Source organism: Terrapene carolina, unplaced genomic scaffold (assembly GCF_002925995.2).
Source record: "Terrapene carolina triunguis isolate 2854851 unplaced genomic scaffold, T_m_triunguis-2.0 Scaffold42, whole genome shotgun sequence".
Taxonomy (NCBI): domain Eukaryota; kingdom Metazoa; phylum Chordata; order Testudines; family Emydidae; genus Terrapene; species Terrapene triunguis.
Genome location: NW_020664393.1, coordinates 20839400 through 20867005, shown reverse-complemented (window position 1 = coordinate 20867005; position 27606 = coordinate 20839400). Strand labels below are relative to the sequence as shown.

The 27606-nt window shown below is 42.2% G+C and overlaps 1 protein-coding gene across 1 annotated transcript; it reads left to right on the top strand.

Annotated features, from left to right (window-relative positions):
* The first annotated feature begins 755 nt into the window (after nucleotides 1-755).
* Nucleotides 756-27508, top strand: SLC35A1 (solute carrier family 35 member A1). The gene is made up of 8 exons (XM_024201825.3): nucleotides 756-951; nucleotides 5320-5497; nucleotides 10040-10199; nucleotides 12009-12161; nucleotides 19822-19888; nucleotides 24687-24863; nucleotides 25222-25356; nucleotides 26972-27508. The coding sequence occupies exons 1-8, from the start codon at nucleotides 936-938 to the stop codon at nucleotides 27103-27105; spliced, it is 1020 nt and encodes a 339-aa protein (XP_024057593.1). The 5' UTR covers nucleotides 756-935; the 3' UTR covers nucleotides 27106-27508.
* Nucleotides 27509-27606: the final 98 nt, after the last annotated feature.

Sequence of the window (27606 nt, the reverse complement as noted above, 5' to 3'; positions counted from 1 at the left end):
TTGGTCAGCCAAAAGCTAAGACAAACAAGTTTGTTCACATTTACAGGACACAATACTGCCCGCTTCTTATTTACAATGTTACCTTAAAGTGAGAACAGGCGTTTGCATGGCACTTTTGTAGCCGGCATTGCAAGGTATTTATATGCCAGATATGCTAAACATTCTTATGCCCCTTCATGCTTCGGCCAGCATTCCAGAGGACATGCTTCCATGCTGATGATGCTCTTAAAAAAAAAAAAAAAAAAGCATTAATTGGATTTGTGACTGAACTCTGTGTGGAAGAATTGTATGGCCCCTGCTCTGTTTCACCTGCATTCTGCCATATATTTCATGTTACAGCAGTCCCAGATGATGACCCAGCACATGTTCATTTTAAGAACATTTTCACTGCAGATTTGACAAAATGCAAAGAAGGTACCAATGTGAGATTTCTAAAGCTAGCCACAGCACTGGACCCCAGGTTTAAGAATCTGAAGTGCCTTCCAAAATCTGATCAGGACGAGTTATGGCGCATGCTTTCAGAAGTCTTAAAAGAACAACATTCCGATGTGGAAACTACAGAACCCGAACCACCACAAAAGAAAATCAGCCTTCTGCTGGTGGCACCTGCCTCAGATGAGGCACATGAACATGCGTTGCTCCGCACGGCTTTGGCGCGCTATGGAGCAGAGCCCAGCATTGCTATGGAAGCACGACCCGGCCCTGGGCGCGGGGCGGGGCGAACTGACGGGCCCAGAGAGCCTCGGCCGCGCAAAGCTGCGGGGAACGGGGACACAGCGCAGACAGGCCTGGGGCTCTATGGTGACGCAGTTGAACGGGCCGCTCATGCCGACTCTCGCCGCTCTCTATGGTACCTGGGAGGAGGCGAGGGGAGGGGCTGGGGCCCGGTTGCCGGCTCGGGTCCCACAATCTCGCCAGTTTAAGCTGCGGACACGATGGCGCCTCCGAAAGGTGAGAGACTCGGAGCGGGGGAGGAGGATGGGACAGCCCCCTTCCCCGCGCGAGCCAGATCCGGGGCCGCCTGTCTCCCCCCAGGAGTGGGAGCTGCCCGTCCCGGAGGGGCTGCCGCGGGCGCGACTAATTATTGGGGTCGCGACTGGGCACCTCCCCCACGACTCGGTGCAGGCGCATGAAGGGCCTGGCTGCGGGGGGCTGGGGGTTGGGGGCGGGGGGGCGGGGGAGGGTGTGTGGGGGGGGGGGGCGGGCTGGATTGGGTCAGGTTATGGGGGGCAGGGGAAGGCGAAGGGGTTAATGGGCTGGGTCGGGCTGTGGGGGCGCCAGGGAGACAAGTTAATGAGGGATGGGGCGGGCAAGGGGGGGGTTATGGGGGAATGGGGGACAAAGGGGTGGAGACCAGGGCGTTATGGGGGTAAGGGGAAAGCTGTGGGTGTCGGGTAAGGGTTAATGGGGGGTACAGATATAAAGGGCCGTTATTGACTTAAAACTAACAATTTATTTTATTTACTGACAGCCTTCGAATAGTAAACATTTTCAAATGTACTTTTCATACTTGGGTTGTTGTAGCTGTTTTGCATTTTTCAGTGTAGACAATGAAACTAAACTGGTTGATTTCTCTTTTTGGTCCTGGGCACTTGCATGTTTTCAATAAAACTCTAATATTGTCATGGAAACTTTCTGTTTGTACCTTGTAAATCATCTGGTTGTTGCAAAATCTAAATGTTGGTCCTAAAGCCAGTTGATAGTGCCCTTTGAAATTGCATAGGGAAGCATATGAGTTTTTATCTCTCCAAGAATATAGTTAAATTACATGATTGCAGCAGCGGGATGTGTGAGTTTACCTTGTAGAAATAAGTTATACAATAAAAGGCATCACTCCCTTAAAACAAACAAACTGAGGTACAGGATTAATCAGATCATTATTATGATCAGTTCACTTGCAGTGAACATAGAACACTTATTCAGTAATTAACAGAGAACAATAAATTTGTATAGATCAAACTATATTTTTTCAAAATAATGGAAGCAAATTAAAATCTAGAAGCTGTAGAGTGCACAATGCAATTTTACTAAAGTTTGTCAGCCAGGGTACCTACTTATATGCACTGTGTCCTCCATTACAACATATCACATTTCAGAAACCTGCAGAGAGGTATTACAGAATGTTTTATTTATTAGTAATAATATGTAACTCTTTTATAGTGCATTTCATCAGTAGATCTCAAAGCACTTTACAGAGGAGGTCAGTATCATTATGTTATGGGCCAGATTCTGCCATGCTTGTGTTGAACAGTATCTTAATGCAATAAGCAGGACTACTTGTGTAACTCTGACAGACTGGGGTCTGTTGGTGTTACAAGTTGGGGCTCCTCCGGGATTTCAGCTGGGAAGACTCTGAAGCTCGGGATGCGCTTCCTCAGCTTGGGGAAGTATGTAACCCACACACCTTCTGGGTGTGGTGTTCTGTCCCATTTAGTGGCACTGAGACCACTTAAAGAGAGAGATGAAATGAGTCTGCTTGCCTCTACAGCCTTGGCTAACAGCCATTTGGTCTTTAGCTCTAGAGGTCCCTGGTTCGGTTCTGCCCGACGACGACTGGGGTCTGTTGGCATTACACTTGCAGAATAAGATATCGCTCAACCTGAGCAAATATGGCAAATCTAGTTGTAAAACATTACTAGATGATGTTTTAATGCAATGGCTAAGAGTTCTAGAGCCATTTCTGAACCACTGGACATTTTTAGATTCTGGACTTTTCAAAGGTGCCATGCAAAATATGGCATTAAAATATTACTTGAGAAATTCTTTTAACTAAACATAGATTTGAATCAAATCAAACCAAAATGGCAGAAAGGGGAAATAATGCAGCCACAGAAATTGTAAAAATGATCAGAAAGAGAGTACAGGAGGAAATTTTCTCTTAAACCTTCAGTATTGACGTACTGTGTTGGAAAACCAAAACCATTTGTTTTTATATGATTCAAAACCTTACTCTTCCTAATTTTTATGTTTTAATATTGTCAGTTATAATTCACATATACAGTTAAAAAGTCTTTCCAATACTACTTTGGTTGCAGTGAGCTATTACTGTTAGTACATTCTAACAGGAAATTTCAGGATCATGGAAAGGTCATCTTCTCCTCCGCCCCTTCTCTCAAAAAGCTTTCTTGGTCTACCATAGAGAGACTGGAAGAGTACTGCAAACAATAATGCTGTGTTTGCATAAGGAAATGTGAGGAGCATAAAACACAAAAAAACCCTCTTTTTCGACTGGAGAGACTGCGCCTGGGTCAAATTCATCCCTGCTGTTACTCCATGAGGGCAGTGAAATCAATCTGTCAGTTTCACGGAGTTGAAACTTCTTCAGAATTAGTAGTAGTACCTGATCCTCTTCACTGCCAGTATTGAACTGCATGTGTAAAAACAAGGATAACATCACTTTTTACAACTAACAAAGTGCTGTCTCACATATCTTTATAATAACCATTAGAAAAGAATTAGTATTGGCTTGTTTGATCAGACAGCTTTAGAAATTATATTTTTAGAGTTGTGTGCTGCATTATTATGATGTAGTATAAACACAGGACTTTGCATGTACTTCATATGTAAGGGATACAGTTAGGTGTTTAGATCCAAAATTTGACATATTTTAAAACTTTTAATCTGGTAAGGCATATCCTTTGGATTTAAAATTTTAAAACTCTCTCTCCACGCTGTCGCCAAATAATGTTTAAAATAGAAAAGCCATTCTGTGTGTAGCTCAGTAACCTGTTTGACCAACCTGCATGGGAGTTAATTTACAAATCCCTCTTGCAGAGGTGTTCTGATTCCAGTTTAGGGATGCTATTACACAAACAAGGAAATCACGTTCAGTGTCATTGTGTCTTTCGTTATGAGAGCTATCCTGCATTTTGGCCATGTTCCTGACCTCATCCTGCCACACTGGCAATTGGTCCTATAGTGTAGTTAGTGTCTATCAAGGAAAGCTTTCTATATTACTCTTGGCACCCACGCTGTGGTGCATGTGGCAACGCCCACAGCAGAGCCTTGGCTGCTTCTGCCTGCCAATAAATACTTGCTTCTACTCATTTACCTAGCACCGTGGATACTATTTTCTTCAGAAGCTCAAGATCCTGATTTGGCTAGAACGAGGGACACATTGGTAGTCAGACACAAAACAGAAAGCATGTCTTCTGAACTCATTTATATTCTTGCCTACTCCAGTAATTTATTTCATATACTAGAAGGTCTGTGCAGTCTCACAGGAGTAATTCGTAAAGTCAGGTGCATAGGGAAAAAAAAGTCAAAACTGGGGGCTTTTGTTTCTGTACACTGTGTTGTAGTGTACTATGTTGCTGTTTGTACATGTTGCCCAGTTTGTGCACAGAGCTGCCCCCAGGTGAAGGCATGGACCACCTCTTTGTTACCCCACATAACCATTATTCCCACCTTCTCTGATCAACTGTCATGTTCTCACCACCACAAAACCTTTGTACTACAGCATTGCATCTGGTTCTCACGAGGCCCACTGATGATTGAACCTGATGATATTTTGAACAAAAACAGCTCTAATTCATGCTTGTAGCTGTTTCAGTGACTTCACACTTACTCTACGGATGTTCTAGGCTTTGGAGTGACACACGGACAGAGTGACAATCCTGGAATCTTAGTATATAGATGTACTATTTACTTCCTGTCCCATTACTATAGTGATGGAACCCCTCCTTTTGTACTATCACCAGAACAGTATATGAGAGGGTTGGGAAAGAAGCTTCCATTTATAACTGACTTTCCTGGATCGATCCTATTGTCTGTTATTTATTTTCTCTTCTCTTCTTTTCCGCTCCCATCTCAATTTTTAGTACATCTTAAACGTGCCATTTTTGCCACTTTGTGCAGAGCCTTTTGCTGTTGCTACTCTGAGAGTCTGGTCAACTTTCTCCTCAGTATGCAGAGAATTAGTTATAGCTCACAGCAAGTGGTCGTGCACAAGTTATAGAGACAAGAAGATAAAAGTGAAATATAGATTACTGCATAGGTAAATACCAGTGTATGATTATACTCCTTTTAGAGCAATGGCGTTCTTTGGTAAAGGAACCCCCTTGAAATCAAACGTAGCTTGACATTCCTTTCTCAGATAGAATCTTTGAGGTTCCAATTTAGAATTCTTAGATACTGCAATGGAATTGTAGTGGAACTACTGTGTGCTACTACAGTGCACTTGAGACTGCGCTACTGCTTTACAATGCTTGGTTGTGTTCTTAGTTTAGAATGAGGAACATACTGAGTTGCTGTAAGTATACTAGCATGTTGCTCTTTGTCTGTTTCATGTTCCTTACGGAGTTATATTTTTTCTTTCAGAGAATGTCAGTTTACTGTTTAAATTGTACTGCTTGACGGTGATGACCCTGGTGGCCGCAACGTACACTGTAGCTTTACGATACACGAGAATAGCAGAAACAGAACTCTACTTTGCAACCACAGCTGTGTGCATCACAGAAGTTATCAAGTTATTCCTAAGTGTGGGTATTTTGGCCAAGTAAGTATGAGTGCTAACCACTACTGGAACTGCATTCTCACTCGTCTTCACACACACATGCAGATACGTTTACACACACACGGACTTGAGAGTCTCAGCTAGCTCTCTTTTTATATGCCTTACTTGTGAAGCTGGGCAGGAGAGGCATTGTAAAATAATGCTGTGAAAGGATCAGTTTAAAACATGTCAGAGCTTGTGAACTTTTTTCTAAATCACTTCTGTAAACCTCACAATCTGCAGGTGTGTCCATTTGCATTTTTTAAAATTTATGTGCTTTGGAGTAGGTTCAAAATGGATTAGATGCAAAATACTGAGTCATCAGAGTTCAGCATAGATGAGGGCATGGCTTTTTCCAGAAGTGTGTATGTGTAAAAATCTAGTATTCCCACTAATAACATTCTTCAGAGTAATTCCACAAAAATCTTAATATTTCTACTAGGGGTGAAAGATATAACGGTTAAATCCACACTGAAGGATTATGGGAATTTTAAGAGCCTCTGCAGTCTAGCCTTCAGATCAGCACCAGGTACAAAAAAGCTGATTGTGTGGGGGAGGTGGTCTGTCACTGCAGTTTCTTCCCTTCTTCCTGTAACATCTAGATTCCAAGCTCAAAAGAGACCCTGATGTTCATCTAATCTGACCTCCCGCATAACACAGGCCACAGAACTTTCCGAAAATAATTCCTAGAGCATAGCTTTTACAAAAATATTCAATCTTGATTTAAAAATCATGAGTGATGGAGAATCCACCATTACCCTGGGGAAATTGTTCCAGTGGTTAATTACTTTCACTGTTAAAAATTTACACCTTATTTCCATTATAAATTTGTCTAGCGTCAACTTCTAGCCAGTGGATTGTGTTATATTTTTCTCTGCTAGATTGAAGAGTCCCATTATTAAATATTTATTCCCCATGTAGGTATTTATAGATTGTAATCAAGTCACCCCTTAACATTCTCTTTGTTAAATTATATAGATAGACTCAAGAAGCTCAATGACTATAAGGCATGTTTTCTAATCCTTTAATCATTCTTGTGGCTCTTCTCTGAACCTTCTCCAATTTATCAACATTGTTCTTGAATTGTGGGCACCAGAACCAGGTACAGTATTCAAGCAGCAGTCTCACCAGTGCCAAATACAGAGATAAAATAACCCCTATACTCCTTGAGATTCCTGTTAATGCATCCCAAGATCGCATTAGCTCTTTTCGCCACAGTGTCACATTAGGGGCTCATGTTCAGCTGATTACCACCACAGCCCCCAAATCTTTGCAACCTCTTTAGTGTGCAAAAGAAACGCAGCTGGTATATAAACTCAGAGTTATCTCAAGATAACTGAGATTTGCTTACATTTCAGTTTCTGTTAATTTAAAAGATCCAGCAAACGTTTTTTTTTTAATAAACGTGTGTAGTATCTGCAGTAATACTAGCTTGAATTAAAATTTATAATGTTTATTAATGCTGATGCTTCAGTGTATAACCTGATCACCCAATGGATTCAGAAAGCAATCTGCTCCCTTGGTGCAAGGTGTGCATTTTGTGCCTTTGTCTGAAGCAGCCAGTGCTGATCACTGTTAAAGTACAGGACACCAAATAAGATAAACCAGGGTTCTGTTCCAAAATCGAATTTATGTAATTAAATACACTAGCTGTAGTTCTCTGCTGTTTACATTTTCGGCATTGTATGTTCAAGTATCAAATGTTACTTTAAGCTTTAAATACATGACTGCCTTTTGAAATGGAGACTACTTATAGTTTAAGCTGTGTAATTATTTACTTTGCCTATAATTATGGGAATAAAATGAACCTGGCATACTCCTGGCCACTAAATTCTGAATTAGTAATTTGTTCAGATTCCCGCATGACTTATAGCTTCTTAGAGTGGGGACTCAAAAAGCCAAACTGAATTGCATTCTAGTTTTATTTGGGATTACATATTTTGAACAAGTAAATACATACATATTGCAAGCTTGATTATCATTTATATCTCTCACATATCCAGTCCCATGAAAAACACAGAATAAGTTTCCAAGTTAAATATACAAAAGCATCAAGGATGTTGAATTAGTCAAAGCACTTTATTTACTTACTGCAAAACCAAGGCACACATGAGAATGTGTGATTAAGATCTGTTGTGAGATCTTTGTACTCCTTGTGCCAGTGTTGTGAGTGAAGGATGAAGTTTCTTTATTAACCTTTAATTTTTACACTTTTTGTGGGTTTAAATCTAGGTGTGCCCGCATTGTCTAATTTAACTTTAAATTACAACGTCTAATTCAGAATATTTTTGTTTTTTTATTTTCTCCTCCCCAACTCAAATAAGAAGTCTCACAGAAGGGCTGCATATCTGAGGCCGTAATATTCAAATATAATCAAATATTGATTGTGAATAATCAAAACAATTGCTCCTGTTCTCCAAAACGAGAGTAGGAGTGGTGTTTAAAGGGGCATCATTTATTTTTCATTACTGAAATTCCATGCCAAATGTCAGAAGTACACGAAAAGTCTGTTGTTTAACCACCAGGCTCCTGCTGCCATACTCCCCCATCATGAAAAATTTCTCAGGCAACTCACACTAAGATTAAGAGAAATTCCTACTCTTTAATACAATCTGGATGGAACAGATGGAGGAAAGGGGAAACGTAATAAGCAAAATGACAATTTGGCATGTGTCTTGTTAAGTTGTTAATTACGTTTCAGTAGTCTGTCCATTACACTTACCCAGTATTTCAGTTGAGTTTATTTTTTCTGTGTATAAATAGTAACTATTTCAGCCTCTGGCTGCATGTATATAAACTAGAAAACACCTATCCAATGAAACAGAACTAAATGGAGTCAGCTAAAGAAAACTGAACTGTCTTCTAACTATGAAAGAAAGTATGGTCAGCTATAATAAGTATGTTGTGCTCCCTTCCTCTTAACACAAAATCCTGGCATGTGAGGTGATTTGGTGGGAGGGAGGGGTAAGATTTCTCCTAAATTATAAAGCAAACTGCATTTTTTTTTCCTGTAGTGAAGTGGTTGGTACTCACAAGAGAGCCTTCCTTTAAGTGGGATGATTTGTTTAATCATTTACATCAGTAACTTTGCTGAAATACAACCCCTGTCTAATTTTGGTTCATCATATTACTGCTATAATTTAACTTTGAGTGACCAGCCAAGCAATATACTATCCTTTGGACCTGATCATTCATGCTTAAGTACATTATTTTGTAATAGTACAGAACTGTATTAGAATTGAACAAAGGTAGGTAAAGTTCTATCCATTTTTTTTTTTTTACTTATTTAACAGCCTGCCTTTAACAAACAAAATGTGTGATATATTGCGGGATACCATCGTATTAAAGGTCAGGCTTTTGTGGTATTTTTCCACATTTATTCTAACAGTTAAACTTTACTGTAAACAGAGTATAGTTAATGTAGATAATTCTTTTGAAACAGAAATCTTCTTCCTGGTCTGGATCATACAGTGCGAGGCAATGTGCAGTGCTGTTTAAGGAATAATACCAAGAAACCTCCTATTACATTAGATGCTCGTGTAATGTTTAGTGCCACAATATAAACTTGCTGCGTGGTGCTGAGCTGCCGCATCCATTTCTGTGCCTTTGGCACCACAGTTCTGCCTAGAACACTGCTTGCCCATAGTAGTATTTGGAGAGGCAGAGTACAGGTACAGGAGGGAAGAGGTGCTCTCCAGGTCTGATTAAGGGCTTGGCTAGGAAGGTTAATTTGAATTAATTTAAATGTAAATTTAAAGCAGATTAATTAAACAGCACTAAACCCCGTGTGGACACTTTTATTCAGAATTAAAGTGGCCTTAATTTGGTTTATCTTAATTCACTTTTAAGTTATACCAGAAGTGGGACAACTCAGAATCAGAAGAGTGCAAGGGTAGGTTAAAGCCACAGAAGCCCCTCCTTCCCCTGGGCTGAGAGTTCTGTGCTGAACCTCTTGAAGGCACAACCCAGAATCTCACCCAGAGGCTGCAGGGGATTTGGAAAATCACAAAAGAAATTTGAGATGAGTCCAATATTAGTAGCAGAAAGAGCAACTCTTTGTCTTTCTGTGTGAATACTTCGCACTCTAAACAATGGGTTGAGCAACTAATGTTATTGAGTATCAGAGGGGTAGCCATGTTAGTCTGAATCTGTAAAAAGCAACAGAGGGTCCTGTGGCACCTTTAAGACTAACAGAAGTATTGGGAGCATAAGTTTTCGTGGGTAAGAACCTCACTTCTTGCATCTGAGGTTCTTACCCACGAAAGCTTATGCTCCCAATACAAACTCTCTGTAGGGCCAACCTGTTGCTGAGAATTCATGTGTTAATGCATCTGACCTTTATCATTCCAAAATCTGCTCCTGGCCCTTAATGGTTTGTACTTGCAGGGAACCAAATTGATTTTCAGTGTAATTTTTTTAATTAATCGAAGATCCCAACTGTTTATTAAAAGCATGTTTTTAAAGACCTTCCAAAGAACTCTGTTCAGGCATCTCACTGTAAATGAGTCATCAAATATCGTTGTGCCAAAACCTTTTATTTTGCAGAGAAACTGGAAGCCTGGGTAGGTTGATGACATCTTTAAGAGAAAATGTATTAGGCAGCCCTAAGGAATTGCTAAAATTAAGTGTTCCATCTGTGGTGTATGCGGTCCAAAACAACATGGCTTTCTTGGCTCTTAGCAATTTGGATGCAGCAGTCTACCAGGTAACTGGCATTATTATGGTTAGGAACCAAAACACAGAATCCCTATTTTTACTCATTTTTAGGTTGTAGTTTTGTCTGCTTTAATGCCTTGTAACACCTTAGAATTTTTTAATTATTATTATTATTCAAGCACAGAAAAGTGCTCATTAAAAGATGCACATCAGGACAGACACCGAAAGACAAAATGCACTGGGAGGCCCAGAGGCAGGAGATGCTGTATTTATCTTTCACCAGGAAATCTATTTTTTTTCTTATGATTGAGTGTCTTGAAGAAAAGACAAGTTTTTAGGAGGTATTTAAATAAGAGGATGGGGGGCCTGGTATGTGATGTAAGAAAATGCAATGACAGGAATCTTTGTAGGTTTACTGCACAGAGATTTACACATTTGTGTGAAAATTGGTGGTTGCATTAGTAATGGGGGGGAAATCCCATCTCTTGTAAACAGTGATTTATTATTGGCATCATGTGGCATTGTGTGTAGCCACACTTTAAAAAGCTGATTACCACACACTTGCTAAATGCAAGTAAGAAGTGAAACCTGGAGCTCATCACATCAAGTAATACAATCTGTAATTCACAGTGCATATGAATAAGGCATGAATTTTGGTAAGTCCCTAAAACAGTCTTGCCATCTTCTATGTTTTTGTGTTCAGTTAGAACCAAGTTTTGTTCAGTGCTATGTCACTTAGCACATTGCTGGAAGGTGCTTAAATACTGTGATGATGAGGGTGTTATAAGAACCTTTATAGAAGGGAATAATTCATGTGTAGTTTAAGTTGAAAAGTATAACCCTAATTATGTTTGTTACTATTAAACTTTGAAACCATGTATTTAGATTTAATAGTGGAAGGAATGAGATCAAACCTTTGTTGTAAGTGAATTCCCCTCACAAACCTGTCTTATTGTTAAAATAACTCCATTTATTAATATAACCCTTATGCAAATTACATAAGAACAGAAATAACCCCCCATCCAAAAACTTAAAAATTAAAATATTTTGAAATAATGAGGTAAGTTACTTGTATAAAATATTCTACTATCCTTACCATGTGTTAATCACAATATTGATATGTAAAAATTCACCCTATGAACTTCATAATCAACCATAGCTCTGACCCATAAGACAAATATGCACATCACTAATATTCGATATGAAAATACAGTAAGAAAATGCAAAGGTTGCAAAGTAAAGTACTTTAAAATTGGTATTTCCTGACTTTCAGCTTATCTCTTTGTGCATATGTTAATATACTTTAATTACACACAAACATACTGTTGTTTCTACAGGATCCTAGCCTCTTTCGGTGCCCAAATTGGATGATGTGAAGTGAATGAAGAAGGGGTGCAGTATTTATGTTTAAATAACTTATTAAAACAGAGATGAAGAGGGAGGTAGCACACAGTACAATTGCAAGCTGTTAACCCACATTTCAAAAAAACCACTGTAGTAAATAACTAAAATACTTTTATAAAAGTCAAATTCTTTGACTTTTTTTTCCTCACTATTGCATGAATGTACCTCTGCCTCACTCACTGTACACTATCCAGCCTGAGCACTAAAAGCCAAGTTATGCTGTTACACCAGTGTAAATAAAAAGTAAACCCATTAACTGCCATGGAGTCATTCCAGATGCACGTGGTTGTAATTGCAAATGAAATTTAGCCCAGAATGAGGCAGGGAATTAATATCTCTGAGTATGAAATACTATATGCTGATGTCAGTTTATAGTGGAGTTCAGTATTCTATCGGTTGTGGTTTTGATGGCGTTCATGTAACCATATGCTATTTGCCGTTTTCCCTTTTTTAGGTGACATATCAGTTGAAGATCCCATGCACAGCCTTATGTACGGTCTTAATGTTAAACCGTTCCCTCAGTAAATTGCAGTGGTTCTCAGTCTTTATGTTGTGTGGTGGAGTCACACTTGTTCAGTGGAAACCTGCTCAGGTTACAAAAGTACAGGTAAGCCTTATCACTTGGATACCTTCTCTGGACACTTCAGAAACAGCAGGCTGCTTTGAGCTTCTCCACCTACCTATTTCACTCACTGTATGGTGACTGTGGAATATTTGTAATAATTTCACAATGTAAAATGTTAGTTTGATTGTCTAGTTCAAATTCAGTGGTCCCCAAACTGTGGAGTGCGCCCTCGTAGGGGGGTGTGGAGGAATGCTTGGGGGAGGGGCGTGGTGGCCACCCAGCCCCGTTCTGCCCCCAGCTCTGCTCCGTCCCTGGCTCCCAACTGTGGCTCCACACCCAGCTCCTGGCTGCAGCTATGCACCCAGCCCCACCCCTGACTACAGCCGTCGCCCCGCCCCCAGCTGCGGCCCCAGCGTTGGCCCTAGCTTCCGGCTGGCTGCGGCCCCAGAACCACTCCTGTCCCAGCCTCGGCCCCTGGCCCTGACCGTGGCCCTGTTCCCAGCCCTGGCTCCCAACCGTGGCCTGCGGGTGGATTGGGGGATGAACAAGGGAAGGGGGGAGCACAAGAGAGAGAAATTTTGGGGACCACTGCTTTCTTCTTCGAGAGATGGCCCTGTGGATGCTCCACTCCAGGTGATGGTGCATCCCTGCGCCTTTGTTCTGAGAGTTTTGCAGCAGTGTCCGCATGGGTCACACACGTGCGATGCCTGGCTTGTGTGATGTTGGTGCTTCAACTAGCTCACGCGCGACCCGGCCTCCTCAGTCCTTCTCAACTGTCCCCGGCCTGTGATGGAGCTCAGCAATCCCATTGAAAACCTTCGTTTCAAATAGATAAGTTTAGATAAATTAGTGAGTTAGGATAGTTTAGACAAGTTAAGTTTCAGTTATTAGTTACGTCTCGTATTTAAAAAAAAAAAGTTTTATTTTTCCATCCTTTAGTACAGTTACTATTAGGTTAGGAAGATGCATGGTTCACCAGGATTTAAAAGATGCACAACATGCAGAGAGGAGATGCCTGTGTCAGATGGACATACTCAATGCGTCCATTGACTGGGGGAAACTCACATTCCTCAGAAATGTGACCACTGTAACAAACTGAAGGCTAGGGCATGAAGGGATAGAGACCTGAGACTTAAACTCATCTTGATGGAGAAGTCCTTAAGACCAGCCTCCGACACGGGGCAGGAACTGTCTTCCTATCATAAGTCACCGGTCTCCTCACCACCAAGGTCCCCGAAGGCCAAAAAACCTGCAAAAAAAAAAAAACCCCCACCCATCCTCTTCACCTGATAGAGAGCAAACGAACGCAAAACAGTCGCCAACCAAATGGCTCTCATTGGTGCCGGCTGCACCGCCGGGCATACTCCAGGCACCTCCAGCACCGTCTGCATGGTGGCCACTGGCGGAACCCAGCGCACTGGTGCCGAGCTAATGGCTCTAAGCTGCCTGCCTCCACCACGGCACCGTCGGCAGCTCCAAAGGAGACAGCACCGGCAACCACTCCTATCATCATGTCACAGCCCAATGCTGCTAGCGCAATGGTGCCCAAACAAACTGCACCAGCTCAGCACACCGTACCCCCGATGCAATCGGCACCTTGCCCTCTGGCACTGAGGCTCTCGGCACCACAAGAATTTGTTGGTCTCCTGGACTCCGGAGTCCCCTCTCCTAGGCACTGATGTCTCACCGGGGCCAGCGGTACCATACCAACATTTATCTTTGATAGCGTCACAGTTCTCGAGCGATGAAGATGAGGAGGTTGGAGGGGTATTCTCCCCTCACCATTCCTCCCCAATCAGGACACCTGTGGTTACTGGACCCTGTGACCATGACCCTCATATGCTCACAACATGCCACCGTGGTATGGCCACCCATGGATGGCACCACCCATGCCCTATCCTGGTCATTGGCCATATTGGAATCCCTGGGGGTCTTACAAATGATACTACAGCAGGTGCCACAGCCCACGTAGGGAAGATGCCAGATCCCCACCTCCACCTTCAGAGACTGTAGTGACCAAGAAAGGGGATGAACCCATGGCAGAGTAGGAAGAGGACACTGTTCCTGACACCTTGCCAACCAAGAACAATTCATCCTCCTCACCGGATGAGGCTATCATGACTTTACCCATATCCAAGACTTACTCAAAAGAGTGGCCAATGAGCTCAAAATTGCTCTGGAGGAAGTGTCGGAAACTCAACATGAGCTAACAGATATTTTACGGACATCTTCCTTCTCCAAGATAGCATTGCCAATCAGTGGGGCTATCATGGAACCCGCCAATACTGTGTGGCAAACTCCAGCCACCATACTTCCTACCTGCAAAAGGGTGGACTGAAAATATTATGTTCCCTCGAAGGGATTGGAATTTCTATTCATACACCCAGCACCCAACTCGCTGGTAGTGGAAGTGGCCAACCAAAGGGGCAAACAACAGCACTTTCAATCCACCCCCTTCAATAAAGAGAATAAGAGGTTGGACCTATTCGGCCGCAAAGTATACTCTTCATCCACGCTTCTATTCAGAGTGGCAAATTACACGGCACTACTTGCCAAATACAACCACAGGAACTATGGCAAATTTATGGACTTTATTAACAAGATCCCAGAGGAAAAGAGGCAACAATTTAAATCTCTAGTCTCTGAAGGATAGATGATTGCACGCACGGCTCTACAGGCCTCACTAGATGCTGCTGACACGGCCGTCAGGTCCGTCGCTACAGCTGTGGTCATGCAACGAGCCTGGTGGTTTAACTCCTCAGCATTCCCACGGGAGATACAAAATACAGTCGAAGATCTCCCCTTCAACGGAGAAAAATTGTTTGCAGCCAAAACCACTGAGGTACTGCACACTATGAAGGACTCGCGGGCCATTCTCCGGACCCTCGGCATTCATACACATGCTACAAGAAGGAGACAATATAGGTATCAACCATATCAGAGGAATAGATACCCAACATACACACAGCAACACCAGAGGCCTTACGAACACCAACACCACCAATGACAGACAGAGACCACAATGACGACTCCCTCCACCACTAACGGCATCTCAACCTACTGCCTCTAATAAACAAATCTGAAGGCTTGGTTGAGGGTCTGGAGGACCTCTCCCACATTCCAGCACTTATACCATCCGTCCATATATTTGGAGACAGTTTGCTCTCATTCTACCTGAAATGGGCTGCCATCACCATGGACAAATAGGCTTAGGAATCATCCAAATGGGCTTATACCATTCCTTTCCTATCTATACTCTCCCACCCACCTCCCCTCCCCATCCCTCTTCAGGGACCCCCTCACGAACATTTGCTATGCCAAGAGGTAGATCATCTCCTCCAATTAGGGGCAGTGGAGACTGTTCCTGCACACCACGGGGGAAGGGATTTTACTCCCACTATTTTTTAAACACAAAAGAAAAATGGGGATGGCGACCTATCCTCGATCTCAGGTGACTCAACAAGTTCGTGAGAAAGCAGCAGTTCAAGATGGTCACCTTAACAACAATACCAGTGCTGGAGCAGGGGGACTGGTTTTCAGCCCTTGACCTGCAGGATGCTTATTTTAATGTTATGATACACCCTGCCCACAGGCGTTTTCTGAGATTTACTTCGGACACAGACCACTATCAATATAAGGTTTTACTTTTCGGCCTGTCAAAAGCACCTCGCGTTTTCTCAAAGATCCTTGCGGCAGTAATGGCACATCTGAGAAAACAAGGAATAATAATATTTCCTTACCTGGATGACTGTCTCATACTCAATCAGATGCCATTCGCTCTACCCAAACGATGATGGATTGCTTCCAGAGTCTCAGTCTACAAATAAACAAAAAGAAATCAACAATAGAACCAGCTCAACAGTTAAAATTCATCGGCGCTTACCTCGACTCGGTGGCGGCGAAGGCTTCACTTCCACGAGACAGATTCAACATGATAGACACTCATATTCACAGTGTGGAACAGCCCACAGGTCACAGACCACACATGCTTACAACTGTTGGGCCACATGGCAGCATGCACGTTTTTGGTCAGACACGCACACTTGCACATGCGTTGCCTGCAAGGATGGCTAGCAACCGTCTACAGACGAAACAAGCACAGGGTAAACATACGATTAACAATGCCCCCCAAGGTCAAGGACTCACTAACCTGGTGGACTCAACCACACAACCTGTACTTGGGAATCCCATTTACACAAGATCCTTCATCACACATGATCACAACGGATGGCTCCCTCATTGGGTGGGGAGCACACATGCAACATCGCACAGTTCAGGGATTATGGTCCACACCTGTGACAAGGCTATACATAAACCTGCTAGACCTTCGTGCCATCTGCAATGCTTGCGTCCACTTCCTACCGTTCATAAGAATCCAAAACATAAGGGTAATGACCGACAACATCGCTTGTATGTTTTACATAAACAAGCAAGGAGGAGCCCAACCACACTCGCTATGTACCAAGGCTATGAGACTCTGGAATTGGTACATCCAACACAATATTCATATCTCGGTTTCCTACCTACCTGGATGCCGGAACACCACGGCAGACGAACTCAGCAGATGTTTTCCCCACGACCATGAATGGGAATTCAACAACGTGATACTGGAACGTGTATTCCGAAAATGGGGCCACCCACAAATAGATTTATTCACGATTGCCCACAACACCAAATGTCCGAAATTCTGCTCCAGAGTAGGTCTCGGGAAGTGATCGATGCGGGATGTGTTCCTGACCAGGTGGAACACAGACCTTCTCTATGTGTTCCACCAATACCAGTACTACCCAGAGTAATAGAGAAAATAAAGACCAATAAAGCCAGAGTCATGCTAATAGCCCCCACATGGCCAAGACAAGTGTGGTATCCATACATAACACGGATGTCGGCATCTGCCCCAATCACACTCCCTCTCTGGACAGACCTATTAACACAACAAGAGGGCCAAATGTGACATCTGAACATAAAGATGCTACATCTGAAGGCATGACTCCTGATTCTCTAAAGATGAACTAAGTTGCTCTGAACAGGTCCAGAGGGTGCTACTCCACAGTAGAAAATATTCTGCACGTCGCACCCACCTACATAAGTGGAAGAGATTTACAGCATGGTGCACCACCAGACAAACCAATGTAACATCTGCACCTCTTCCATTGATATTAGACTATGTCCTGGAATTAAAACAATCCGATCTCTCCATCAGCTCAATAAAGGTACACCTTGCGGCTATCACTGCCTTTCACCAAAACGCCTTTCACCAACGACACTACAATCTTTGCTCACCCAATCACCAAGCGATTCCTCAGGGGCATCCAAACCATCTATCTGGATGAGAGACCATCCACACAACCCTGGGACTTAAACTTGGTCTTACCGGCCCTCACTCAGGGCTGGTCCACACTGGGGCGGGGGATCGATATAGGAAACGCAACTTCAGCTACGAGAATAGCGTAGCTGAAGTCGACGTTTCCTATATCGAACTAAAAGTACTTACTTCGGGTCCACGCGGCGGAGGCAGGCTCCCCCGTCGACAGCGCTTCCTCCTCTCGGCGAGCAGGAGTTCCGCAGTCGACGGGGGAGCGCTTCTGGGATCGATCTATCGCGTCCAGATGAGACGCGATAAATCGATCCCAGAAGATCGATCTCTACCCGCCGAATTAGGCGAGTACTGTGGACCAGCCCTCAGAAACTGTTCGAACCCTTAGCAAAGTGCTCCCTACTGCACCTATCCATGAAAGTGGCATGCCTAATAGCAATCACATCAGCTAGATGTGTGGGAGAAATCAGGGTGCTCGTGGCAGATCCACCATACATGACCTTTTTTAAAGATAGTCATGTTACGCACCCATCCTAAATTTCTCCCAAAAGTCCTTCCACATTAATCAACCTATACAGCTTCCAACTTTCTTTCCTAAACCACACGAGAATGCATTCAAAGCTACGATGCACACCCTAGACATTAGAGCACTAACCAAACCGAACCGAACCGGAACTCTCTAAGGGTATTTCCATATCCATGTAGAGACTCTCTAAATGGATATCTGGATGCATTCACCTGTGCTATCAATTAAAAGGCACACAACCTTCCGCGGGGATCAAGACGCACTCTGCTAGATCTATATCAGCATTAGTAGCGTTCCTAAACAATGTTCCACTTATAGACATATGCAAAGCCGCCACTTGGGCCTCCGAACACACCTTTGCCAAACATTATGCAATCACGCAAGGCCCTAGGGCAAAAACTCGGCTGGGCTGAGCGGTATCTCTCTCAAAGAAGAGAAGGTTGCTCACCTTGTGCAGTAACTGAGGTTCTTCGAGATGTGTTCCCCTGTGGGTGCTCCACTACCCACCCTCCTCCCCTCTACTTCGGAGTTTAAAGCAGACTCTGTGGTAGAGAAGGAACTGAGGAGTCTGTGTCGCGCATGCGCTAGATGAAGCACCAACATCATGCAAAGCAGGCACTGCGCATGCACGACCCGTATGAGCAGTGCTGCAAAATTCTACTAGCAAAGGCACAGGGACCCACCATCACCTGGAGTGGGGCACCCACAGGGGGACACATCTTGAAGAACCTCAGTTACTGCACAAGGTGAATAACCTCACACTGATTCAAACAGGCTTGTTACTCTGCCACATCCTTTACTTTTGGGAAGAGAAGTGATTGCCACAAGTAGCATAAATTACCATTATAGTAAATTCAACAGCATAGATAATATTGCAGCAATTCACTTTTTTCAGTAATTGGTGTTGAGTGTACGCTAGCAGTTGGATCAAGGAACTGGGAATCAGTAATAATAATTGGCTTTTACATAGCACTTTACAAATGGAGGTAAGTATCATCCCCATTTTACAGATGGGGAAACCGAGGCACAGAGAGGTGAAGTGACTTGCCCAGTTACCTAGCATGCCAGTGGCAGAGCTGGGAATAGAACACATGTCTCTTTAGTCCTAGTCCAGTGCTCTATCCACTAAACTGCTTCCAGAGAGCTGCATTTCATTCCTAGTTCTACTGGTGTCTTGTCTCGTGTGACCATGAGCAAGTCACTTAAGCCAGCATCTTTAAAGTTGTGTGCTTAATGTTAGGTACCCAAATCCATACTTTAGGCAGATAAAGTGCCTTTCTTTACCGTGATCGTTGTAGGTGCTCTGTCCCTCTGAAAAGGTCACTTAAGTGACCTGTAGGCGTGCAAATTAAAAGACTAGCCATAACCATTCTAGTAAACTGAAATATAATGACAATCTGCATACTACTAATGCTTCCTCACAAGGGAGTTAAGGGTTAATCTGTAAAGTACTTTAAGATCTGCAGATGAACTCTGTGAGTGTAAAAAGTTTACAAGATTAGAGGAAATAAAGAAACCTCATGTGACAGAAAAGCTGAGAGATAGGGCCGGTGGTTTGCCTTTGTAATTTGACTTGTGTGTCTCAGTACTTCTAAGGTTAGTAAAATATACTTGGCAAATCAAACTCCATAGTGAAGCATCGGTGAATAGAGCTAGCTAAGCTGTAGGGCAGCTCTGGCTAAGAAACGGTTACTTACTGTAAGTGTAACTCACTGTAACTAACCTAACACATTTTCATGTAGTAATAAAATGCTAATATGTGGTGTTCTTAACAAATTGGCTTCTGGAAATAATTACTGTAAATTACTCTAGTGATACAACTAACCTACTACCTGTTTTGTTTATGATTCATGTTGCAGATGGAGCAGAATCCATGGTTAGGGTTTGGCGCTATAGCTATTGCTGTATTATGTTCAGGATTTGCAGGTAAAACATTTCTGTATGCAGTTTGTTTTAAAAGAACAGGCCAGGACCTTTCATCATGGGGCAAACTAAAACATCTCACATCTCTTATATTACTTAATTTAACTATACATCTCTACCCTGATATAATGCGACCCGATATAACACGAATTCGGGTATAACACGGTAAAGCAGCGCTCGGGGGGGGGGGGGGGAGGCGGGGCGGGGCTGCGCACTCTGGCGGATCAAAGCAAGTTCGATATAATGCGGTTTCACCTATAATGCGGTAAGATTTTTTGCTCCCGAGGACAGCATTATATCGGGATAGAGGTGTACTTGTTGATTTACAAGACTGTTTGAGAGTTAAGCAAGGACTTCATCCCCTTCTGCACACATTTTCCTTCTATTTCCTGTGGTCGTAACACTGGATTTGTGACATCACAATATTTAAATTGTAAAATATAGTGATGTTACAAACCCATGGTTTTGAGTTCAAGGCTGGCTTAGACAGGAAAGGCGGGCGGACCTGTGAGAGGAAGAGCCCTTCTTCAAATATAAATATCTACAGTCACACTAAAGGAAAACTAGAAAGTGACTTGCTTAGTACAGTTTTTTAAATAAAAACTCCTTTTCCAAGTTTGCTTTGGTGTGAAAGCTCCCTTACGATTTAGAAAAGAAGACACACGTTCTTCCAGGTGTGGAATGGAACTCATTTCAATTTCTGTGCTGGTTCCGCCTCTGGAATAAGCCCTTCCCTAGTCCTGTGGGTGCAGTTGAAAGTCAGTGTGATGCAGAAGGATCAGGTGTAATTTTAGATGGTCAGAGGAGAAGCAGGAAACACAGGAGAAATTCTATAAAAATAGAGTCTTTCCTTCTTGCTGCCTTTTATCCTTTTACCACTGCAGGAGCCAGAGAACTGGGAACAAGTGAGCTGCGGTTAAAGGATAATTGCAGTTGTGTTTTCTAGTGCATAAGAATTCAAAAAGTTGCTTACAGGGTTCAGGAGGAATGCTTTCCTGGCTGTAAACTTCCAGCTGGTGGAGTCATTTGTTGCAAATCATACTAGGGTTTTTTTGTTGTTTTTTTTTTTTCAGTTGAATAATTGGTCATGAACCAAGAGTTATCACTTCCAACCACTTCTAGTTCTCACCACGTGAAGCTTCCTGTGAGGCTCCTCTGGGTTGTCACATGTGCTTATTCTTCTATTCACAGAAAACAAAATCCTTTTGAAAAAAGATCTTAGCAAAAGCAGCCTCATTTATAATACAGACCCCCAAAGTGCCTATCTAGGGCTCTAGCAGCCTTCTCCAAAGGGTTAAAAATACAAATAAAAAATAAATTCAGCAGCTGTGCCTCAGCCTGAAACCAAAATGCTTTAATCAAGCCTTAATCAAGCCCAGCCAGCATCCCCTTCCCCACCTACTCCAGCCATTACCATGCCATGCCGTTCCCTCCCCAGCAGCCTGTGTAAATAGGTGGGCTGTGGCAGCCTACCCTGAAGGTCAACAAATTCAAACCATTTAGGTCCAGAATGGGGGAGGTTCAAAGTTGAGGACCCCTCTCTTCTGTAGCAAGAGGGCACCAGGATGAGGTACCTCCCCGACCACAATTATTGCAGTGTAGCATAGGGAAAGATATGGGCAGATCTAAAGCCATTTGGGGCTTGAAAGGTTCAAAACAACACTAAGTTCCACTCAGAAACCAATATGCAGTCACTGTAGATCCCAGTGCATTGCTATCATGTACTGCCAGTGAAAATAACCACTTAATGAGCTAGCTGATACATTTTGCATTAGCTTCAGTTTCAGGGCTGACCATATAGAGTGCATTGCGCTTGTCTAGCAAAGTCCACATCTGAAAAACAGGTGGAATCTCCTAGCCATATGAAGATGGAAAAAAGCTTTATTGGAAACTAATGCTATTGTGATAATAGCAGCTGGGGATCCAGTGGGCTTATAAGAATGGTTTTGTCCAATGTAAATTGACAGAATACCTTTTAATAATTCCGATCTATATCAAGAATAGCTTCTCCTGGGTGCTATCCACTCCATCACACCCAGCAATATTGCCCAGTTGATTTGTGCTTTTTGTGTGCATTCAGATGTTTTGTACTAAATCTCAAGTATTACATCATTGGTCTGGAAAGCAGCCTCAGACAGTTGTGTTCTTCCGAGATGGTAACATTTATGGGTCATGTTGACATTGAAAGCAACTTGTTGAGCAGTTGATTAAAAAATGAGTCAGACTTAGTTTTCCAACTGGCTGCAATGAATTATGTCTCAGTGGGCGAAAAGCAGAACAATGAGACCACTGTGAATTTAACAACTACTATATCAATCACAGACTTTGGTTTTTTTGCTTTGCTCTTACAGAATACATCTCTGCAATGATGTCCAATTTTCTTGTTTAATTTTTTTGTATTTGCATACATGCAGTTATAAATCTGCTTTGTAGCCTCTGTATGTCTCATACATACTTGCTATATTTTTTGTATTTTTTTAAATTCTGACGGTCTTAAACACTAATTATATTCTTCATCAGTAAACTAATAGTGTGGCCCTGATTTTCAGAGAAGCTAAACAGCTCTAGCTCCCATTGACTTCAGGTGGCGTTGTGGGTGTCTAGCGCTGGTGAAAGTTATGCCCCTAATTTCTGTTATACAAGAACTTCCTCCTCTTCCCAGTTCTCTTCATTTACCCATCCCATCCTGGTTCAGTGGTAATGTGAAGGCAGCAACTAGGAATAAAGACAATATATAACAAATGGAAAAGGGAAAGAGAGAGCAGTCAGGATAAGTTAGAAGTTCTGAAGCAAGAAAATTGATATGGAAAGCTAAACACAGAAAAATCCATGTCTGTAAGGACAATAACAAATTTTGTCCACTATATCATGAGTAAAAGAAATCTTAACAATAGTATAGCCCATTACTAGGTGAAGATGCTAAAATTGTTAATGCAGCAAAAGCACAAGTGTTCAATAAATATTTCTGTTCTGTATTTGGAAAGCAGTAGGATAATGTACTCGTATCATGGATGATGAAATACTTTCTAAACTATTAGTAACTAAGGAGCATGTTAGACGACAACTACACCTCTACCGCGATATAACACGACCCGATATAATACGAATTCAGATATAACGCGGTAAAGCAGCACTCCCGGGGGGGGGGAAGGGGACGGCTGCACACTCCGGCGGATCAAAGCAAGTTCGATATAACGCGGTTTCACCTATAACGCGGTAAGATTTTTTTGGCTCCCGAGGACAGCGTTATATTGGGGTAGAGGTGTACTAGGGATAAACATTTTAAAATGAGCAGACCTGGATAACTTGCACCCAAGAGTCTTGAACAAGTTGGTTGAAGAGCTCTCCAGCCCACTGATGATAATTTTCAATAAATCTTGGCATACAAAGGAAATTTCACAAGACTGGAAGAGTTCCGTTGTGCCAGTATTCAAAAAAGGGCATGTGGGGTGAACTGGGTAACCATAGGCTGGTTAGCCTGCCATCAACCCTAGTTATAATTATGGGAAAGCTGATAGGGGATTAAGTTAATAAAGAATTAAAGGATGCCAGTTAACATGGTTTATGGAAAACTGATCTTGTCAAACGGATGTAATTTATTGATGAGGTTACCAGTTTGGTGGAATAAAGGTAACTGCATAGATGTAATACTAAATCAAACGCCTTACAAAATTGTTAGAACCACTCAACATTCTCATTCAAAAAGTAGCATTATACAATATCAAAGCACAAGTTAAAGGGATTAAGACCTGGCCAACTAACATACTTCAAAGTAGTTGTCAATGGGGCTCATCATTGAATTGGGGTGTTTCTAGGGGGATTCTGCAGGTATCGGTACTAGGCTGATGCTATTCAACATTTTCAGCAGTGGTCTGGAAGTAATTAAAAAAATTGCAGATAACAAAGATTGGGGTAGTGGTAAATGATGAGGACTGGGCTGTCACACAGAGTGATCTGGATTGCTTGGTAAACTGGGCCCACTAAAACAAAATGCACTTGAATACAGCCAAATGCAAATTATACATCTGAGATCGAGGAATGCAGGCCAGACCTACAGAATAGGGGACTGTATGCTGGAAAGCAGTGGCACTGAAAAAGATTTAGGGGTCATAGTGGACAGGTAACTCAACACAAGCTCCCAGTGTGATAGTTGTATCCACTACAAGTGGGAGTAGTGAGGTGATTTTTACCTCTGTATACAGCAGTGGAGTACAGTTCTGGGGTATACATTTTAAAAAGGATGTTCAGTAATGGAGAGGGTGCAGAAGAGAGCCACAACAATTATTCAAGGGCTGGAGTAAATGCTTTATGGTGAGCTCTTTAAGTGTCTCAATCTGTTTACCTTAACTGAAAGAAGATTGAGGTGAATTGATTACAATGTGTAAGTGCCTTCACCGGGAGACAGTAGTGGGTACTAAAGGGCTCTTAAATCGAGCAGGGAAAGGCGGAACAAGAACCAATGGCTAGAAGCTAAGGCCCGACAAATTCAAATTAGAATTGGGACATGATTTTTTTTTCAGTAAGGGTGATTAGCTGTTGAAACAAAAAACCAAGGGAAGTGGTAGATTCTCCATTTCTTGATGTCATCAAATCAAGACTGGATGCCTTTCTGAAGATAGGCTTTTAGCCAAGCAAGTTACTGGGATCAATATACTGATAATAGATGAAATGTAATGGTTCGTGATAGATAGGTGGTCATCTAGAAGATGACATAATGATCCCTTCAGGCCTTAAACCTCTGTATAGCTACAAACCTTTGAGTGATTTTTGCATTCACCTTTATTGAATTCTCTCTTTTCAGGAGTCTATTTTGAAAAGGTATTAAAGAGTTCAGATACTTCCCTGTGGGTGAGGAACATTCAGATGTACTTGTCTGGGATTGTGGTGACTTTAGTTGGTGTTTACATGTCAGATGGAGCTCAAGTTCTCGAGAAAGGATTTTTCTATGGCTACACATATTATGTCGGGTTTGTCATCTGTAAGTATCTTTCAATTCTGGTGCCCTGTCATGTTGATTCAAAACACTCAAATTCAGTCAAGACCAGGAGCCCTTAAGTGAGTGAGTTTGGAGAGGAAACATTTAAATTTCCTTATAAAATCAAAGAACTGCTTTTTCAGCACAACTTTAATTAATGAATAGAACATCCATAATAATTCTAGTCATGTCCTTTCTGCTAGATGCCAGTTAGACGATCTGTTTTGCTGTGTGTGGTTTTTAAAATTACAGGTTAGCAAGATCAGATCATAGTACAAACAATCTATACACCATTACAGAGCTAAACAAATTATTTTTACACCAAGACTTTAATAATAAGAATGTCTTATTTGCTTCCCAGTGCTTGCCAGTGTTGGAGGCCTCTACACTTCTGTTGTTGTTAAATACACAGACAACATTATGAAAGGATTTTCTGCAGCAGCAGCCATTGTCCTTTCTACTGTTGCATCGGTGATGCTGTTTGGTTTACAGATCAGTAAGTTGCTTTTGGCTAATGTTTGTTTCATCCTCCTGAGTAGGCTGGTTACAGTGCATGTTGTAATACTTTACAGTCTACTGTGGAGTTTTCTTATTTGTTTTTTTTTACCTTGGCATGTAATTTTTGGGACTGACATTGGCTAGTGCTCAAGATGTGTTGTAGCATCATATTTCCTGGATACTACCGTCCTACGAGTCCCAGGAATACTATGCGTTGTGTTCTTGGAGGGGATTCAGATGTGCCCTCCCATCCCCCACTTGCTACTGAAAAAGCTGAATATCAAAACCTTTCATTTTCATATTCACCAGAGGCTGGAACTCTTTCATTTTAAGTCGCTCCGTTGTGTCAGTTTCTGATCCTGTGGCTAATGGAAAAATTAGTATTCCTGTATCTCTGGCAGATGTTCTGAGTTGCTGACAGTAGCTAATAAAGGAACTGCTACAATATTTTCATGCAGCGTTCACTAACTCTGAGCCAGTCCTAAGTTAACTTCTCAATTATTTATGAAATAGCAATGCCAAGTCCACAGTAGTTGTTCTATAGAGTGCTGTAATAACTGTTAGCCTCCTGTTTACACCGTGCCATGACCAGCATGTGTGCGTCAGGCAAACCCCAGCGTAGTGGTTTAAGGACATATCTTATATCCTTCACTGCAGAAACAAGGTAATATCTTTTATTGGGTGAGCTTCTGTTGGTGAGAGAGACAAGCTTTCGAGCTACACAGAGCTCTTCTTCAGGTCAGCTCTGTATGGCTCGAAAACTTCTCTCTCTCACCAACAGAAGCTGGTCCAATTAAAGATACGATCCTCACCCACCTTCTCTCTCTAATGTCCTGTGACCAACACAGCTCCAACTACACTGCATCCTTCACTGCAGTCAGAATTCTGTCTAACATGACATTTGCCCAGCAGGAAGAGGCAGAGGGCAATGGTGGAAGAACTTCACAATGTGAGAGGTGGTATGACTTAATGAGGTGAAACTTGCAAGGGAACTTTGCATAAAGTGAAAAGCTTCCCAAGAGTTAGATCTAATGGGCTGTGGAACAGTGCCCCAGGATGAGTGGTGGACGCTTGACTGTCATTTTTAAAACTAGACTGGACAAAACACTAGAAAATGTACTGGCTGATCTAACTTCTGTGACAGAACCTCAGCTTTACTAATAGTACTCAAAAATCAGTATAGATTTGGAAAAGCAAAATGTGCTAACACTCTATTAGATTACAATTCCAGTTACAGAATATTTTTTGATTAGAGGCCAACCATGAGTTTGGTTTGACCACATTGAAGGAGTAGAATCCAGCAGTCATTGAGGAAGAACAAATACAGAACTTTAGGATGTCTGTTTCGGACTTTCTTCTCTGACCTTCACCATATGATTGACTGAAATGCTATGACGTTTTGGGGGCTAGTAAATGATCAATTTTCACTGTCAAAACATGATACTAATTCTACAAATTATTAGGATGACCGCTCACGTCTCCCTTAGAGTTGTAATTAAGGAGGATGTTGGAATAGTAGAATGTAACTTTCTCAGTTAAGTCTCCCACGAAAGTTTTATTTTTTTGTTTTCATTTGGAGCTGAGTGTTTAAACAATGTCTTGTTTCCTTCCAGCTGTAAGCTTTGCTCTCGGTGCTCTCCTTGTTTGTATTTCTATATACCTGTATGGATTACCTCGACAAGACACCACAAAAATCCAGCCATCGTTAGAGACAGAGAGTTCGAAAGAGAAACTTATTCATATGTGATGTTTGCAATAACAAACAACAAGAGACACTGCAAAGGAAAGACTTGGGGGGGAAAAAACTGTTTTTAATTGGCCTTAAACTAGTCATGGAAAGACTTAATTTGGACAGAATAAAAGCAGCAGTTAATTCTGTAAGGAAGTGAATGGTTTTCATTGGATGATACAGACTCTCCATTTTTGCCAAGCTCCTGAAGAAGCTAGTTCATGGAAGGCATGTTCCTTTCATGTTGGACTGTGAGGAGCCCACCTACCAGGAATGAAGAACGAAGGAATTGAACCTTCTGTTGTATATAAAAGAGGGACATTCTCTTTGGCTGTGTATTTGAAAGACTGTATTGTGCCATTTATGGGCAGAAATGCTCAAAGGCTTCAGAAGCTCTATTAAAGGATGTCTCATTGCCAAAGCTGCTCCTTTCACTCATTTGGCTCCAGAATTCTGAAAACGTTGGTCTGATTACCCAAATGTAGGGAAAGAAGAACCTTTCCTTTGACTAATAGGTGT

Excerpts from the sequence above, each read along its gene's own strand:
- SLC35A1 (XM_024201825.3), top strand. Across the intron at positions 10,200-12,008 it reads TGGATGCAGCAGTCTACCAG|GTGACATATCAGTTGAAGAT; the intron begins GTAACTGGCATT and ends TCCCTTTTTTAG. Across the intron at positions 24,864-25,221 it reads TTATGTCGGGTTTGTCATCT|TGCTTGCCAGTGTTGGAGGC; the intron begins GTAAGTATCTTT and ends TTTGCTTCCCAG.